Below are 12700 nucleotides of genomic sequence, written 5' to 3' on the forward strand. Positions count from 1 at the left end.
GAGCTGAATTAGTGCAAGAAAGCTCATAGAATGAATCAAATGAGGCTTCAATAATACTGTAGCCTACACGTATACAGGTATTACAAGGCCAATACTTCATAGAGAATTGTTACATTCTAATAGAGAGAGAGAGAGAGAGAGAGAGAGAGAGAGAGAGATAGAGAGAGAGAGAAGGAGAGAGAGAGAGACAGAGATAGAAGGAGAGAGAGAGAAGGAGAGAGAGAGAGAGAGAGAAGGAGAGAGAGGTCATTCAAAGTAATGCTACTCACAACATAGACAGGTACTTTATTGATCCCTGAGGCATACAGCAGCTCACAAAATAAAGTGACAATAGAATAATGGAATAAAATAAAACAGACTGAACATTTGTATATACAGTAGTAAGAACAGACCAGTATGATTTACCATCCCCTAGCCTGACTGATCACCCCTATGGAGCCAGCCAGAGGAGGAGTTCAGTCTTATTGCAGCAGGCAGAAAATATCTCCTATAGCGCTCCTTAGTGCAGCGTGGTTGTAAAGATCTCCTATAGAGCTCCTTAGTGCAGCGTGGTTGTAAAGATCTCCTATAGAGCTCCTTAGTGGTTGTAAAGATCTCCTATAGAGCTCCTTAGTGGTTGTAAAGATCTCCTATAGCGCTCCTTAGTGCAGCGTGGCTGTAAAGATCTCTTATAGCCCTCCTTAGTGCAGCGTGGTTGTAAAGATCTCCTATAGAGCTCCTTAGTGCAGCGTGGTTGTAAAGATCTCCTATAGAGCTCCTTAGTGGTTGTAAAGATCTCCTATAGAGCTCCTTAGTGGTTGTAAAGATCTCCTATAGAGCTCCTTAGTGGTTGTAAAGATCTCCTATAGCGCTCCTTAGTGGTTGTAAAGATCTCCTATAGCGCTCCTTAGTGGTTGTAAAGATCTCCTATAGCCCTCCTTAGTGCAGCGTGGTTGTAAAGATGTTCAACCACTACATCCTAACTACGTCCCTCCTAAAGACCTCCTCATCCCCACTACCCCCCTGTACAGTTTCTCTAATATAAATAACAAAAACATATCTTCGTTCTTCTAGCAATGTAACTGCCAATGGTCCCTGATCAGAGCATAGATTACTTTTTCTTATGATGACTGATGGCTAGATGATTCACTTACTTACGGACAAATGTATGAAGGCGTCTGCTAAATGCCCAAAATGTACAATGTAATGTCAACGTGCGGGATGGGAGGGATTGTCCATGATGGCTGATGGAATAATGGAAAACTTTTAATCTGGATCAGAATCAGAATCAGAATCAGAAGACTTTATTGCCATGACATGTAAACATGTTAGGAATTTGGTTTGGGACAGTGGAGCACAGTGGTTTAAAGCAGGACAGGTGCAAGACAGGACAAGACAGTGCAAACCAACATCATAGTGCAAGAGTCATAAATAATATAAATAGAAGAAGTGCAAAGGTCAAGTGTTCAAGTGTTCATGTCCAGACAGTCCAAAGCTCTCTGGGTGGGGGGTGGAGGGACGGTAGATAGATAGAATGTGTCTAGCTACAGCAGTTCCACCATCTCCAACAGCTCAATAACCTGAGTGACGTCACCCCTGATCCTGTTGTCAAAGACATGGTACCTGTGGCCACACCTGGTCAGAACCCATCTCAACGCCTCCCCCCCCCTTTTCTCGATGTGCTCCTGGATACTCCTCTTCTTTTTTAACCGATCCCCGCTGGTGAACAGAACCACCGCCCTCCCCCACGCCGCCTCCCCCCCGCCCCCCAGCACGCCGAGGTGTTTCTCCACGCCGCGGCGCTCCTTCTCTGTGAAGGAGGAATCCACAGGCACGGCCAGGAGACACGTCACCCGACTCCCGTAGGCGCACAGGGAAGCGCTGCGTCCGATCTCCGCCCTCACCTGTTCCGGGCGGGCCAGACCAAAGAGACTCCACCCGGGGGTGTCCACCACGGTGACCGGCGTCCCCGCCACCTCTCCCCGTCCCACCGCACACCGGACGGTCCTGCGGTCGGTCTCGAACGCCCCCCGGTGGAGGATGGTGTTTCCTACGGAGCTCTTCCCTGAGACTCTCCTCCCCAATAGAATGAAGCTTAGTGCCGACGGCTTCTGTTCCGATCTGTACGTCTCTGTTCACACACACACACACACACACACACACACACGCACACACACACACACACACACACACACACACACACACACACGCACACGCACACATAAACACACACACACACACACACACACACACACATATACACACACACACACACACACACACACAAACACACACACACACACACACACACAACACACACACACACACACACACACACACACACACACACACACACACACACACTTGTTAAGCTTGTAATTGTGACCATTCTATGCTAGATATGAGTAAGGCACCCAGATGATAGCAAACACATTTTTTCAGACTGATAGTTGGCAACAGCATCAAATAAAACAATTTTAAAAAAGAGGTAAACAATGTAAAGATGACATTATTATTATTATTTGAAGAAGCCATACATTCAGTCATCAGAATGGCATATGGCATGGTCATGCTGGACCTCCAGAAGGCCTTCGACACAGTAGATCACCACATATTGAAAGGCCTTCGACACAGTAGATCCACATACTATCCCCCTGTACTGTTTCTCCTGAGACATCTACTACCTCCCTGTACTGTCCCTCCTGAGACATCTACTACCCCCCTGTACTGTCCCTCCTGAGACATCTACTACCCCCCTGTACTGTCCCTCCTGAGACATCTACTACCCCCCTGTACTGTCCCTCCTGAGACATCTACTACCCCCCTGTACTGTCCCTCCTGAGACATCTACTACCCCCCTGTACTGTTTCTCCTGAGACATCTACTACCCCCCCCTGTACTGTCCCTCCTGAGACATCTACTACCCCCCCTGTACTGTGACCCCCGAGGCGGCTCTTTTAGTAGGTAAAAAAGGCACGCCAAAAAATGTAAAAAAGAAAGAAAGAATGTAACCTACCACTGGGTGTTGTCATGCCCTGCTGTCCTCTCTGCCTCGTCACCATCTCCAGTGTCCCCATCCTCTTCATCATCATCATCATCCTCCTCTCCTCTCCCTGCTGCTGTCTCTCTCTCTCCTCCCTCAGGCCTTGTCTCACCTGGGCGTACATCCTCCGCCTCGCCTCCGGAGGAACGCCCCCCACCGCCACCATCCTGTCCACCTTCTCAAACAGCGCCTGGACCTGCGCCCCGGAGCTTCTGCTGTGGCTGTCCAGAACATGGTACCTGGAATGGATTTGTTTAACATGTATTTAAGCGTTATGGAACGAGAAGCCGTGGTATATGGTGGATATCGGCACAGCTAGCGGGGTGGTTAGGCACGCGGTGCCGTTACACCCCCTAGCTGTGCCGATATCCACGATATACTAGTGTAGACCATTTCTATAATAAATATTATACTCAGATTTAAAGCGACTTACTATCTTGAGTCTCATTAAAATCCACGACAAACCCCTCAGAGACTCACCCTCACTCTCCACTTTTAAATCCAACATCAAAACCTACCTGTTCTCCCATGCATGCAACCTTCCCTACCCCGAACCATCTCCCCTAACCCTGCCACCCCCCCCCCCCCCCCCCCCCCGCTGGACATTGCTGCGTTACTGTGTTCCCCGTTCGTTAACTCTGTGTTCTATGTGCTCATGTTATCTGTTGCTTGTTGTTTCTGTGTTTTCAGTTTTTCCCATAATTGTCAGCGTCTTTGAGGCCTCGGAAAAGTGCTATATAAATACAATGAATTATTATTATTATTATTATCATCCTCATCCTCCTCCTCCTCCTCCTCATCATCATCCTCATCCTCATCCTCCTCCTCATCATCATCATCCTCATCATCATCATCATCATTATGTGTTACCTCATACAGCACCTCTCCACCAGCCACTGCAGACTCTTCTCTTCCCGCATCCTGGTGATAAGCTCCGCCTCCTCGCCGCCTCGAGCGCCCGTCATCCCCACCACGGCCCCGCGGGTGAAGAGGACCAGGGCGCGCGACCAGACCCCCCCCGCGCCCGTCAGCAGCCTCAGGTGGGTCTCCATGGCCCTCAGGTGGGTCTCCATGGCCCTCCACGCCTCCGGGCCGAAGGGGCGAGCGACGGGGACCGCTAGGAGGATGGCGTGGGGCGCGGGGGAGGAGAGGGAGGCGGCTCGCTCCAGCTCCGCGGCTACGCGGGGGGGCGTTGGGGTGCTGCTCCACCACGGGTCCCAGCCTGGGGTGTCCACCACCGTCACCTGGACAGGTAGGGCACCCGGGTTAATCACTGGGTCTACATAGAGGTCACATAGAGGTCACTTAGGGGTCACATAGGGGTCACTTAGGGGTCACTTAGGGTCACATAGGGGTCACTTAGGGGTCACATAGGGGTCACATAGGGGTCACATAGGGGTCACATAGGGGTCACCCCATCCTGGAGTGTCCACCACCGTCACCTGTACAGGTAGGGCAGGTTACACATTGAGGTGTGTGTGTGTGTGTGTGTGTGTTGTCAACGTTGGCTAGATGTGTAACAGTACCCTGTAAGTAATTGGACAATGAAGCATCGTTGTCTTCTTGTTTTGGCTCTACAAAGTCTCCGAAAGTTGGATTTATTATGAGGTTAAAGTGGAAGATTCTCAGCTTTTATTGATGCTACTTGGTGTACTATCTTGGTTTCACCATTCAGAAATGATCTCTAAGTCAACATTTGATGCATTAGTCATTTCATAAATCTGATCCATTACTTGAGGATGTACTCTGACATAATAGTGCATAAAAAGTGGTGGTTTGTTTTCTGAATGACGAAACCCAACGTGTTACACAAACACCATCGAATACATACTGATAATCTCTGCTTTAACCTCACAGTGACGCTTTAACACTTAATCAGCCAGTGAGTAATAAAAAGTGTTTGCACTCGATCAAATTTCAGGACCCTCCTTTCCTGACGTTTCCTAGATATGTGCGTTCTACCACCCAGTATCCTTACATTTTCAAAATCACATCAGGATAAGCTAGTATGAAGCTATTTTGCCGTTTTTCTGTGTAGGAAGCAGGCTCATTTACAAGCGGCCAACTAGTGGTCGTTGTGTGTAAATAGCAGATTCCCATTCTAAAGAGGCTCTTTTAGTAGGTAAAAACGCACGGCTGTTCTAGTGTTGAAAGTCATTGAACATCCAAACGTTTAGCCGTGTCGAGCCCAGAAAGACAAAGAAAACGCTTCACTGTCACATGACATGAGGGCGGCCTCCAGGCCTCCTGTGATTGGATCCCTGGTTTCCCTGGTTACCTGTCTCCCAGCGACATCGGCGCTGCGCTTCCTGCTCCGCGTCGTCATGACGCCCGAGTCGAACGCCCTCGTGGCCAAGATGGCGTCTCCCGCTGAGCTCTTCCCACTCAGCCTCTCCCCCAGTAACAGCAGCCTCAGCTCCCCTCCTGACAGGGGTCACACAGGGGTCACATAGGGGTTACATAGGGGTCACACAGGGGTCACACAGGGGTCACACAGGGGTCACATAGGGGTTACATAGGGGTCACATAGAGGTTATGTCTTACATAGGGGTCATATAGAGGTTATGTCTTACATAGGGGTCACATATGGGGACGCCATCACATAGGGGTCACATAGGGGTCACATAGGGGTTATGTCTTACATAGGGGTCACATAGGGGTCACATAGGGGTTATGTCTTACATAGGGGTCACATATGGGGACGCCATCACATAGTGGTCACATAGTGGTCACATAGGGGTTACATAGGGGTCACATAGGGGTTATGTCTTACATAGGGGTCACATAGGGGTCACATAGGGGTTATGTCTTACATAGGGGTCACATATGGGGACGCCATCACATAGTGGTCACATAGTGGTCACATAGGGGTTACATAGGGGTCACATAGGGGTTACATAGGAGTTCTGTCCTGACAGGAGTAAAACATTTCTGCCCAAGCCAGGTTTAACATGGTACGTGGTGTCACTCATTTCAATTGAGTTTCCATCCCTTTGTAGCTACTGGCTGTGTTCATAAATTCGCTCGGAGAGTGCCGGAGCGCACACTGGGTTCGACGTCATAAAGGGACCAAGTCTTTTGATTGGACAAGAGGCGTTCCACGAGTGCTGCTCAGATTTCCAGAGCGAATTTGGGGGATTTCCCCAGACTTTCTGGACTAGGAAAGTCTGGTCTGGACACGGTTCCACAAGGGTTAAATACTCCATCATCTGTTTGGTACCTCCACCCTCTCTCTCGCTCTCCTCTCTCTCCTCCTCTCTTTCCTCTCTCTCTCCTCCTCTCCCTCTCCTCTCTCTCTCTCCTCTCTCCCTCTCCTCCTCTCTCGCTCTTCACTCTCTCCCTCTCCTCCTCTTCCTCTCTCCGTCTCTCCTCTCTCTCACAAACACGCTGCCCTTATCTAGCAACTTCACCTGCAGCTGAGAACCAACGTAACAACGTAACAATGTCTGACCTTAATAAAGCTCACAGTGTCAATGACAAGGAGTCATGTTGTTAGTTAACACTAGAACAGCCAAGCCTTTTTACCTGCTACTACTGTAAAAGAGCCGCCTCGGGGGCCCCTCTTTACAATGCTCAAGCTGCTACTTACACACAACGACCACTAGTTGGCTGCTTGTAAATTAGCCTGCTTACCCTCACAGTAAAACTGCAAAATAGCTTCATACTAACTTATCCTGGTGTGATTTTGAAAATGTAAGGATACTGGGTGGTAGAACGCACATATCTAGGCAAAAGTCATGAAAGGAGGGTCCTGAAATGTGATCGAGTGCAAAGATATAACACCTTTCTCACTCATGGCTGTTCTAGTGTTAAGAATGGAGAGGACAGTCTCTAGAGAGGACAGTCTGGAGACTTACCAAGTGAGCTGTGAGCTGACATCTCTGACATCTCTGACATCTCTGACATCTATGGCGTCTCTTCTGTTATGACCACGGCATGAAGACAGATCCTGTTCCAGAACCCTCCACCTGCCCGGTAGGTAGACTCATGTATCAGTATTATTGATCTGTATTAATCATCTTAAACCTCTTCTACTCCCTGTCTGCTCAGGTGCACTGAGGTGCTCTCCTCCCCTCAGCTCCACCATACTGGTGAGTAATATGGATTGATGAATCAGTAAATCCACCCTTTGATAAGAATCGACTGGGTGATTTCATTCTGACGAGTTCCCTCCCTTCTGTAGAAGTCTAAATGTATTCATAACAGTTTCAAAGTCCACAGGAGAGAATTCCCCAGAAGTCGCTTTGGTTAAACATCAACCAGGCGACTGGCCTGACGTACGTGGGCGAACACAGGACAGGGCGTCACTCTGAAGATTGAAGTCAAATCGTGATGTTAGAATTATAAGGTTCTATCTCCATTTTTTTTCTGAGTTTTTTACATAATCTGATCCATTAGGTGTTTATTAATGCCTGTGTGGTGTTATTTTTAAAATGTTGAAATGTTTTGAGTTAGTAATTAATAAAATACAAAGGTTCCATCTCACAAAACATAATGGACTGTAAAAACTTTGACGCTCAATATCTCTGAACTGCCCTAAACGGAGATAGAACCTTATCATTCTAAACGGAGATAGAACCTTATAATTCTAAACGGAGATAGAACCTTATCATTCTAAACGGAGATAGAACCGTATCATTCTAAACGGAGATAGAACCTTATCATTCTAAACGGAGATAGAACCTTATCATTCTTAAGCTCACAAAATAGTAAATATATTTATATTATAAAACATGTCCTTTTTTAACAACATAACCTTTTTACTCCCCTCGTTCTTTCTATGGCTGCGTTCGTAAATCCGCTCTGGAAAAATCTGATCAGCACTCATGGAATGCCCTCTTGTCCGAGGATCAAATTACTTTGGGGCCCCCAGCAGTGTGCGCTCTGGCGCTCTCAGAGCGAATTTGACGAACGCAAACCTTTAAGTGTTTGTTAGTTTTTCCCTGTCAGTGCTGTGGTGGGTGATGTCATGCCTGGCAGGGGGCCACAGGGCTCAGAGGGGCAGAACAGAGACTATTCCTGGGTGTTGGACTTACATGGTAGCAGTGCCACCTGGCCTGGGCAGTGAAATGCGAGGCTACAGAAATAGGCCCACGGCTAATGGAACACACCACGTCAGACCAGGACACAAACGTCATAAGGTTCTAGAACGCTGTTATAGGGCTGGTCTATGGAAGGTTCTAGAACGCTGTTATAGTGGCACTGGTCTATGGAAGGTTCTAGAACGCTGTTATAGGGCTGGTCTATGGAAGGTTCTAGAACGTTGTTATAGGGCTGGTCTATGGAAGGATTCTAGAACGCTGTTATAAGGGCTGGTCTATGGAAGGATTCTAGAACGCTGTTATAGGGCTGGTCTGTAATAGAAGGTTCTAGAACGCTGTTATAGTGGCACTGGTCTATGGAAGGTTCTAGAACGCTGTTATAGGGCTGGTCTATGGAAGGTTCTAGAACGCTGTTATAGGGCTGGTCTATGGAAGGTTCTAGAACGCTGTTATAGGGCTGGTCTGTAATAGAAGGTTCTAGAACGCTGTTATAGTGGCACTGGTCTATGGAAGGTTCTAGAACGCTGTTATAGGGCTGGTCTATGGAAGGTTCCAGAACGCTGTTATAGGGCTGGTCTGTAATAGAAGGTTCTAGAACGCTGTTATAGGGCTGGTCTATGGAAGGTTCTAGAACGCTGTTATAGGGCTGGTCTATGGAAGGTTCTAGAACGCTGTTATAGGGCTGTTCTATGGAAGGTTCTAGAACGCTGTTATAGTGGCACTGGTCTATGGAAGGTTCTAGAACGCTGTTATAGTGGCACTGGTCTATGGAAGGTTCTAGAACGCTGTTATAGGGCTGGTCTATGGAAGGTTCTAGAACGCTGTTATAGGGCTGGTCTATGGAAGGTTCTAGAACGCTGTTATAGGGCTGGTCTATGGAAGGTTCTAGAACGCTGTTATGGGGCTGGTCTATGGAAGGTTCTAGAACGCTGTTATGGGGCTGGTCTATGGAAGGATTCTAGAACGCTGTTATAAGGCTGGTCTATGGAAGGTTCTAGAACGCTGTTATAGGGCTGGTCTGTGGAAGGTTCTAGAACGCTGTTATAGTGACACTGGTCTATGGAAGGTTCTAGAACGCTGTTATAGTGACACTGGTCTATGGAAGGTTCTAGAACGCTGTTATGGGGCTGGTCTATGGAAGGTTCTAGAACGCTGTTATAGGGCTGGTCTATGGAAGGTTCTAGAACGCTGTTAGAGGGCTGGTCTATGGAAGGTTCGAGAACGCTGTTATAGGGCTGGTCTGTGGAAGGTTCTAGAACGCTGTTATAGGGCTGGTCTATGGAAGGTTCTAGAACGCTGTTATAAGGGCTGGTCTATGGAAGGTTCTAGAACGCTGTTATAGGGCTGGTCTATGGAAGGTTCTAGAACGCTGTTATAGGGCTGGTCTATGGAAGGTTCTAGAACGCTGTTATAGGGCTGGGCTATAATAGAAGGTTCTAGAACGCTGTTATAGGGCTGGTCTATGGAAGGTTCTAGAACGCTGTTATAGTGGCACTGGTCTATGGAAGGTTCTAGAACGCTGTTATAGGGCTGGTCTATGGAAGGTTCTAGAACGCTGTTATAGGGCTGGTCTATGGAAGGTTCGAGAACACTGTTATAGGGCTGGTCTATGGAAGGTTCTAGAACGCTGTTATAGTGGCACTGGTCTATGGAAGGTTCGAGAACGCTGTTATAGTGGCACTGGTCTATGGAAGGTTCTAGAACGCTGTTGTAGGTCTATGTGGTCCTCTGTGGGTCAGTTGGTAGAGCAGGGCGCTAACAACGCATAGGTTGGGGGTTCGATGGGTTCATCAGATCACATCTCCAAGAAACAGACTTTTTTTTTTTTTTTACGAGTTAGCCCTCTTTAAGAATGATTACAAATATGAAACACAAAAAGTAAAACCATTTTTTAATTTATTGATTTCATCCAGCAACACTGGAGATATATATATATATATATATATATAGAACATGTATATACATATACATGTATATATATATATAACGTTTCAACTGCCACTGTCAAAAAGTGTGACTTCATCACATTATTAACACCTGTAAGCATAAATAATAATTTTCCTCTGAATCTGTTTTAAATGAACTGAAAACAGTAGTGGGGTCATTTTGGAGCACCACTGTAGATAGATAGATAGTACATTCTCTATATTGCATCAGAATATAAAAATATACAGATATAGTGTTTTTTATGTTTTCCAAAACATTCTTTCCATGTTGTTCAAATGGCATGAAATTAGAAGGACGCTCGTCGCGACACATGATCCTTTTGATAACAAGATGAACACGACTTGATAACAGATATAACTGACGATATTGTTATCAATTAATATTCATTATTCCTGTAACTACACCATCGGTTCATTCACATTTTTTTACGTTTTAAAACATTAGTAGCAGCCACACTGAGAAAAATAAAATAAAATCATAATAACACAAGTGGAGAGAGAGAGAGAGAGGGGCTGTGGTTGTCCTCTTGAACGTAGCGCGTACGCTCTCAGACAGCACGACCTCTGACCTCCAGCCTCTCCCCCCCCCCGGGGGGACGGGACAGGGTCAGGGGTCAGGGGTCAGGGTTCAGGGGGGGTGAAACACACAGCCGACGCTGCGTCAGGGGAGAGGCTGGGTGGAGGTAGAAATGGAGGAGGAGGACGGAGGCTCGTTGTGACGCGTTAGGTTCCGTGTTCCGTGTTCCGTGTGTGTCACAACCATCCTCCCGTTTCTCCACAACTCCACGGGCCTCGCCTAGGCTGAATCACCACATTGACCCCCCCCCCTCCATAACCACTCTTGTCGTAGTGTCTTGGGAGAGGACTGGATATGTTAGCAGCAGCATGGTTGACCTGTTCTTCCACTTTGACCTTTGACCCCCCCCTGCTGCTTTCAAGATCTACTGGACAGTACAGGAGGGGGCGGGGTCTGAGGCTGGAGATGAGAGAGAGAGAGAGAAGGAGAGACGGAGAGAGTGAAGAGAGAGAAGAGGAGGAGAGGGAGAGAGAGAGGGAGAGAGTGAAGAGAGAGAGAGAGGAGGAGAGGGAGGAACAGGAGGAGAGGGAGAGAGTGAAGAGAGAGAGAGGAGGAGAGGGAGAGAGGAGAGGGAGAGGGAGAGAGGGAGAGAGAGAGGAGGAGAGGGAGAGGGAGAGAGGAACAGGAGGAGAGGGAGAGAGTGAAGAGAGAGAAGAGGAGGAGAGGGAGAGAGAGAGGAAGAGAGAGGAGAGAGAGAGAGGAGGAGAGACGGAGAGAGAGAGAGGAACAGGAGGAGAGGGAGAGAGTGAAGAGAGAGAAGAGGAGGAGAGGGAGAGAGAGAGGAAGAGAGAGGAGAGAGAGAGAGGAGGAGAGATGGAGAGAGAGAGAGGAACAGGAGGAGAGGGAGAGAGTGAAGAGAGAGAAGAGGAGGAGAGGGAGGAACAGGAGGAGAGGGAGAGAGAGGGAGAGAGGAGGAGAGGAAGAGAGAGGAGAGAGAGAGAGGAGGAGAGACGGAGAGAGAGAGGAACAGGAGGAGAGGGAGAGAGTGAAGAGAGAGAAGAGGAGGAGAGGGAGAGAGAGAGGAAGAGAGAGGAGAGAGAGAGAGGAGGAGAGACGGAGAGAGAGAGAGGAACAGGAGGAGAGGGAGAGAGTGAAGAGAGAGAGAGGAGGAGAGGGAGGAACAGGAGGAGAGGGAGAGAGAGAGAGAGAGGGAGAGAGGAGGAGAGGGAGAGAGAGAGGAGAGGGAGAGAGAGAGAGGAGAGGGAGAGAGAGAGAGGAGGAGAGGGAGAGAGAGAGAGAGGGCGGAGGTACACAGGTTGACCAGGCACACTGGGACAGTGAGACAATGGAGGGACAGGACAGGACAGGAGGGGACAGGACAGGACAGGAGGGGACAGGAGAGGACAGGGGAGGACAGACAGGTGGGTGAATCTGTGTGAACAAACTCCAGTCTGCACCTTTGAGACGGGCGCTAACCCTTACTGCATCTCTCCACCAGAGGGAGCCCTCCTCACATGTCCATGGTAGTGAAGGATGGATGGGGGGGGGGGGGGGGGGTGGAAGTGGGGGGGGGGGGGGTCTTACAAATACAAAATCAACAACCAAAAAAAAATCTAAAATGTGAAACAAGTCTTTTTTTTTGTTGTTGTTCTTTTTCTTTTTAATATTGAGGCGGTTTCCGTGACAACAAGGCGTAGTCGGATGAGAGTTCAGTTGCAGTGCATCGAGAGAGAGAGAGAGAGAGAGAGAGAGAGAGAGAGAGAGAGAGAGAGAGAGAGAGAGACGGTCTGAGACCAGATGACCGGTTGGATTGTATTGCCTGGAGATGATCTCCTGTGTCACACACACACACACACACACACACACACACACACACACACACACACACACTCTTCGGGCCCCCCTGCTCCCCAAACAGAGAGACAGGGAGACAGAGAGAGGCAGATGTGAAGAGGGGGAGTAAGACATGGGCTGGGGGGGAGGGGGGGGGGTTGAACAGTTGAACAGCGTTGATTCCTGTAGCGTCGTACCGTCTCCATAGTCTCAGTGTGATTCGCCGAGCAGTAGAGGAGGAGGTCTCTCTCTGTTCTGGATGGGGTTTGTAGGGGCGGAGTAGTGTGTGTGTGTGTGTGTGTGTGTGCGTGTGAAAAGCCCTGATGGGTGTGGCTGTAGC

The 12700-nt window shown here is 48.4% G+C and overlaps 1 protein-coding gene across 1 annotated transcript; it reads right to left on the reverse strand.

Moving 5' to 3' along the window:
- Positions 1 to 1523: 1523 nt before the first annotated feature.
- On the reverse strand, positions 1524 to 7618 carry LOC308172768 (GTPase IMAP family member 8-like; the record flags this gene model as incomplete). The annotated part of the gene is made up of 5 exons (XM_080547718.1): positions 6880 to 7618; positions 5301 to 5446; positions 3893 to 4266; positions 2996 to 3261; positions 1524 to 2110 (listed from the first exon to the last, which is right to left on the reverse strand). Exons 1-5 carry the CDS (start codon positions 6926 to 6928, stop codon positions 1524 to 1526), a joined length of 1422 nt encoding a protein of 473 aa, XP_080403844.1. The 5' UTR covers positions 6929 to 7618.
- Positions 7619 to 12700: the final 5082 nt, after the last annotated feature.

The sequence above is a fragment of the Nansenia antarctica genome (assembly GCF_963989245.1).
Source record: "Nansenia antarctica genome assembly, chromosome: 17".
NCBI classification, from domain to species: Eukaryota; Metazoa; Chordata; class Actinopteri; order Argentiniformes; family Microstomatidae; genus Nansenia; species Nansenia antarctica.